The 6,337-nt window shown below is 37.4% G+C and overlaps 1 protein-coding gene and 1 long non-coding RNA gene across 3 annotated transcripts; both read left to right on the top strand.

Annotated features, from left to right (window-relative positions):
- The first annotated feature begins 2,565 nt into the window (after positions 1-2,565).
- On the top strand, positions 2,566-3,478 carry LOC134214049 (uncharacterized). Of its 2 annotated transcripts, none has more exons than XR_009979626.1 (3): positions 2,566-2,702; positions 2,851-2,963; positions 3,039-3,478. It is a non-coding gene; the product is annotated as an uncharacterized LOC134214049 (long non-coding RNA). The 2 variants fall into 2 exon arrangements; XR_009979627.1 differs by having other exon boundaries at positions 3,118-3,187.
- A 1,293-nt stretch (positions 3,479-4,771) lies between these two features.
- On the top strand, positions 4,772-5,921 carry LOC134214048 (uncharacterized). The gene is made up of 2 exons (XM_062693492.1): positions 4,772-5,045; positions 5,137-5,921. Exons 1-2 carry the CDS (start codon positions 4,818-4,820, stop codon positions 5,665-5,667), a joined length of 759 nt encoding a protein of 252 aa, XP_062549476.1. The 5' UTR covers positions 4,772-4,817; the 3' UTR covers positions 5,668-5,921.
- Positions 5,922-6,337: the final 416 nt, after the last annotated feature.

Here is a 6,337-nt window from a genome sequence, read left to right as displayed (position 1 = left end):
GGGCGACACAAGACAATTATCAAAAATATACCCACGCTTTTTATCGAACTTTTCGAAATATTTGTTCCAAACATTACTTTCAGTGTCTTAGATAAGATTATACTAATGACACACTGGTGGTATTCGTACCATGGTACAAGTTGTACCACAGGTGTGTCACCTTGTACCATGCTGGTACAACGTGGAAAACCATGGTACAATATGTACTAGGGTACATAACCGTGGTATACCACGGTCCTTGTACCATCAGTGTGTCTTTAGTATTAGCATGAGTTATGTCGAATTCGTTTTTAAACCTGGGTCAGTGCCAACCCGAACCCTGAATAAAAAAACATTTTCAGTTCCATCTGTCATTGGATATGTTGGTGTGCATAGCATCGTGTTTGTTTTGATTCGAAACATATGATCCAGGACATTCAGTGCACTGGCAGTGCGTTGGCCTTGACTAATCAGATCATGATAAATGAATATGTTTAAGTGCGTGAACTGATTTTTGCGGATAGTGGAATTTACTTTTGGGTGGATATAAATAGGGGAACTGCTCCTGGAATTTATCTCATGGCTCAGATATTCACCCCATCAAAAACAAAGCAATGGATATTTATTTATTATTATCTTCATTAAAGAGGTTTTCGGCCCTGTATAAGCAATGGAAAGAAATTTGGATTGTTTATTATTTTTGTAATTTTTTTTCAGCAATGAGCACGCATGTCGACAAAAAAAGAGGCGGCGAAATTGGTGCTGTATTTCTTTGTTTCCCGATGAGATGAATATATGTTCAGTGAGAAGGAGATCGGAACAGTTCATATTATATTCAATTATATTCAATAACCCCGTTCGAATAATATTTAAAGAGTCTTTAATAAACATAAAAAAAATAACCCTGTGCACATTTTATACCAAGAATTTCGTATAGAAATCATGTAAAAGAGATTTTCTATTCTACAAAAATTCATCTATTCCTGCAAAAGTTTTTTTTTCGAAGAACACTCAGCAGAAGCATCTAATAAAAATTATCCAGGATTCGCTATTTTTTTTCCTCGCTATCTCTCCTGATAAGGTAGCCTCACACTTCGGGAAAATTTTCCGCCGGATTTTGGGCCCCGTGCATTTTCAATTTTCAAGAATCTCCCGGAGAAATTGCTCAAGGTACTTCCGGGGAAACTCATGTACGAAACTTGCGGAGCAATTCCTGAAGGAAACTTCGAGTGAGTTCCTGTATTCCAGAAAGATTTCCTGAAGGAATTATTTCCAAATTAATTCCTGGAGCAACTTTCAGAGAAAATCCTGGAACAGTATTCAAAGATATTCCTAGAAGAATTTCCAAAGTAATTCATCTCGAAAGGATCCCTTGAAAAAAATATGGAGGAATGACTGAAAGATATCGCCAAAAATTCAAGAAAGAATTTCTGAAGTAATTTTTGGCAGAATTCCCGAAGACAATTCTGAAACGCACGAAAGAGTTTTTGAAAGAATTTCAAAAGAAATTCTACATAAGAAATAATTCTATTCGGTATTGAACGGGTTTCAAGGGGAATTCCCAAACTACATAATTGCATCCACCGACCTAATTTAGGACACAATCAGTAAGGAAAACCTGAATGAACTTATGAATACATAACTTCCCTAACAATTATTTTTAAAACTGAATCTAGACAACAGTTCCGGTTTAATTTCATTTGAAAATACAATAACAAATATCACAAAATTATCAGAAAAAAAGATTTCAACGCGCATTTTATTTTAATAAACAGACAGTTTCGTTTCTCCCTTCTGCTTGTTTATTCCGCCCAGTCCCACCCACCCACGTGGTTTTGACAGTTGAAGTACAGTTGTATAGGTGAACTCAGTGCGAAACCGTGAAACAACACAGTGCGAACCCGACAGCTTTGGGGTTGGAACTAGTGCAAACCTAGTTCCAACCTGAGCGAATAAAAAAACACTTTGACAGCACTTAGGTTGGAACTGGTTCCAACCTAGGTTGGAACTTTTTAAAAACGAATTCGACATTAGACTGTCTTCCATGAGATTAGAAATGCTTAGAAAGGGATCCCGGATAAAAATTTACAGTAACTTGTATGACATAACCCATTTAAATACAATAGATTGTGTGGCAAACAATACAAACTATTGTATGCTTATTGTAAAATGTTCACGGTTGTAAAAGATCTTTATTGTACGTACATTAAAATAACAATATATTTAAATGTTTCCGATATATTCTATTATATTTTTATTGATCGCTTATGTTTAGTATTTCTCATCCAAAAACTAAACAAATTTAAAAAATATTCGGTTTGGATGATCTAATGTTATTGAATTGATATAATTTTGGTATATTTCATGGATTTATTATATTGATGAAATAACAATTGAAAACAATAAAATTACAATAGCTTTGTTTGTTAAATAAATAAAAATGTTATACCGATTCTCAAGTATATATTTCCATATTGAAGGTCTTGTTGCAGGTCTAGAAATGTTATGCAATACAAATTTGATTTAAAAAAAATGAAAGGGAACAAAAACTTTTGCCCTTTCATTTTACTCGGAGAATGGCTGGATTCATTTGAGCGTGTACAGTTTTGTTTATAATTAGTGAAGAGATGAAAATAATGAAACTGTATGGTGCAGAAAGTGTATTTTTCATTACAGTTTCTGCTGCTGGGCAAGCGGTAGATCACTATGGCTTCTGTACCGTGGTAAGTATCTGAAGTGTTGAAGCGCGTTAGAGCATTATTACTGGGCGCGAGTATTTTGATCACCCTCACTGTACTGTCATTTTAGATTAGTCACTCTTTTTCGCATGGGTCAACATGCCTTGTAACATGTATCCTTGTTCCTTTACAGAAATGAAGCTTATGATAAATAAAATACTGCTGCTTGCTGGTCACTGATTCAAGATCGTTCAGTGGCTACCATTGGCCAATCTCACCAACGGGATATAATAAGAACTAATGCAGGTAATTTTTTCTTTTCTTCTCGACGTATTTTTTCTAATAAAACTGACATTCTTTTATAATTTACATTTTTCACAGGTTTTTATCTATATGTATTGTCTATCTATTCGGAACAAAGTTAGTACGCTTTTTAAACCGATGTTGGATTTTTCTCCAGATACAGGCAACCCACTTAATTTTGGAAGTAGTGCGCTGGATTCGTCAAAAGATATGCTAAACAACCGAAGGAAAATAAAATAATTTGTAAAACAATAAATTGTATTGTATTTTTATTGTAATATTGGAGTAGAATGTATTCTAAATCCTGTTGTATTTCTATTGTAAAACAATAGAAACAGTAATTGAAAACATTTAAAACACAATGTTTTCTATTGTTTTGTCGCTCGAAATCATCCCATTGAAGAACCGTAAAATCAATTGTTTTGCTCCGAATTTTGTATGGAAAATTTTCGATTTTTTTATTGTAAAGATACATAACAACCCCCCTTTTTAATTGTAAAAGTCCCATTTACCATTCATTTTATCGTGGAAAACCATTATTTTTCATGTGATTTTATTGTCAAAATTCCATTGTATTCAATGGTAAAAATTATGTTTTAAATGGTGTTGTAACAATAAAATTCATGATATTTTAATGATATTTTTTATCCGGGATATTATTAAAGATATTTTCAGGGGGAGAAGGTGGAGCACTGAATCCCTACCCCGACATTTTCTGGTTCTAAAATGTAAACAACAATGTTAATTCTCTACCACCTTTTTGTTATGGCGAGGGAATTTTTGTGCCCACTTTAGTTTTCGATATTTTATCAAAATTAAACACTCAATCATGTAGCAATATAACGAGGTGGTATGCTTGAGATACCTGCTTGATTAAGGGGACTCGAAAAATTAAATGTATTGCACCGATGTCTCCGCATCTGAACGGCACAGCAACCGGAACAGGAACGAAATAGTTGGCGAAAGGAATGAAATATCTGATATCAGTGATAGGTGATCCTGTTCCGGTTTCTGTTCTGTTGGTTGGCGAAAGTTTCTTGATTAATTGCTATTAGAAGTTGAGCAGAATGGCATGGATACGACCAGAGACAACTTTACTGAGAGGATGTGCCGGGATGAAGATATTGGGAATTAGGACCATTGAAGTTCATCCGTGGTGGTTGTTATCGGGGTGCTCTTCCCCAAAATGAAAGACCGTTAGGTCAATATCACGGCTTGCGATCGACGGGTGGTGAGATTGCCACCTGGAAGTCGATGCTGTATTTCAATGCCTTGTGCGTTAGCATAAGTATGAGCGTTTTCGACAGTCCTTCCTGATATTTTTTCAACTGCCGGCTGGTTATACGGACCAGTGCCAGTGGAAAGGGTCAGACACAATGGATACGTTTGCGTGCGTTTTGACAGTTTTCACATGGGAAGAACCCTTAATTAATCCTCCGGAATAATCGACTAGTCTTATTCAATCTCAACTTGAGGTTAAATAAGGGTGGGATTATGCGAGGGATTATGAGTATGTTTTTATTTAGTTTTCCATCTAATTATCACCTATATGGATTCGCTTTATGCGTTTTTCACAGTGTACTCTGTGTTTCGTCTTTGACGTTCTTGATACGATACCGACTTGGTTTCATCATTGACGAATACATAGACGGAGGGGTGGCCATTTTTCCGGGCACCACTATATACCCCTGGGGAGTGACGGATTACAATTATTACAATCACTCGACCATTGAGAAGCCCCTCAATTCGAACCATGAAAACAAAAATGAAAATGACAATAACTGTTGTCAAACTGACGTGCACAGTTGTCATTTTCATTTTTGTTTTCATCTGAAAACCGATCGCACATCGAGTCCAATGGTTGTTCTCGTTTCCGATATGGAATCGCTCCAACAGCAGCACCAGCACCATTTATCGGGAAGTGAGGTTGCCGGTACACGCACCGGAGGTGCTAGTGCTCCTATCACAACGATCACCACGACGACCAGCACCACCAGCTCCACCGCCGCAGTGCTACTTATTGCCGACCTGAGTTCAATTCGCATAAAAGGCGACGAATTGTCGCGGTCTGCTTCATCTCCTTTGGTAAGTGTTAACATTTCCTGAATCAAAATTTACCTTTGTTTTGTACTTAAATGCCAGTATTTACAGTGAATTGATCTATCTTCTCATACAGATGAGCAGCCGATCGAAGGAAATACCCGGCCTGGACAGCCAACGGTCTAGCCACTGTCCGGTGGTACGGGAGGGTCCCGCGCTGGGTTGCAATTTCTACTGGAACACAAGGAGGATACTGCGACGGAAAACCAAGTACCACTGTCCCGAGTGCCAGACGAACTTGTGCATTGCGCCTTGCTTCCAGGAGTATCACGAACGCCAATCGGCGGGGAACTCTGCCCTGACCAGCAACGACAGCGGTAGCGGCTGTGTGTATGGTGTAGGTGGATTGTACGCAAAAGTGGATCTCCGATTTGTTGAGAACCTTTACTTTTGCGGAATTGTGTCATTCTCTTTGTTGTTTTTGATGGGTAAGAATAGAACACACATTCAGACAATTGCTAGGAAAAACATTTTTGTAACGCTGCCTCCGGCTTGGATCGCTCCCCCGATCACGCTCGTCTACTCAGATTTACCTGGACCGTTTTACTGTATTCGGATTTTCTTTGAAATAATCAACCAACAGGCGGAAAAAGTATACAATTATTAACGAAGATGTTTTACAAATCAAATTCGGTAGAAAAACACACAAATCTGATAGAAGGCGACGATGATCGTAAACCCTTTTGTCGCGGAGTTTCAGATCATATTTGTGAAAGTTTTCCCGTACAATATAAAATATTTGGACCGGCACCGGAAGTCGAACCCAGCCACCCTCAGCATGGTGTTGCTTTGTAGCTTCGAGTCTTACCGCACGGCTAAGGAGGGTCCTTAATTATTACGAATACATATCTTAGGATCACTCAAAATGAACTTTTAATAGGATATCCGGAAATCCACATAATATATCAATCGACTCACCTCAATAAATTAATTGATTGGTTTGTTGCCTAATTGATTACTAAGTTGCTTGATTGCTTTATTAGTTGGTTGGTTGCTTGATTGATCGTAGCTTGCTTGAATGGTAGAATGGTGAGTTCCTTGATTGGTTGACTGATTGGTTGCTTGATTTGTTAGTTAATTATTGGGTTGGCTGCTTGATTAATTGGTTGCTTAATTGGTGGGTTATTTGATTGGTCGGCTTGTTAGTTGATTAGTTGTTTTGTTGGTTGCTTGAATGGTTGATTGGTTAATTGGTTGGTTGATTGATTGATTTGTTAGTTGGTGAAATGATTATTTGCTTGATAAGTTAGTTGGTTGATTGATAGCTTGTTTGATTC

The sequence above is a fragment of the Armigeres subalbatus genome, chromosome 2, assembly GCF_024139115.2.
Source record: "Armigeres subalbatus isolate Guangzhou_Male chromosome 2, GZ_Asu_2, whole genome shotgun sequence".
Taxonomy (NCBI): Eukaryota; Metazoa; Arthropoda; class Insecta; order Diptera; family Culicidae; genus Armigeres; species Armigeres subalbatus.
The sequence above is the reverse complement of the archived record's forward strand: the minus strand, read 5'-3'. Positions and strand labels throughout refer to the sequence as shown.

What these genes read in the sequence shown, in the direction of transcription:
- LOC134214048 (XM_062693492.1), top strand. Translation starts at nt 4,818, where the DNA reads ATGGTTGTTCTCGTTTCCGATATGGAATCGCTCCAACAGCAGCACCAG. An exon ending in GGTCTGCTTCATCTCCTTTG is followed by an intron (nt 5,046 to 5,136) that starts GTAAGTGTTAAC and finishes CTTCTCATACAG; the next exon opens with ATGAGCAGCCGATCGAAGGA.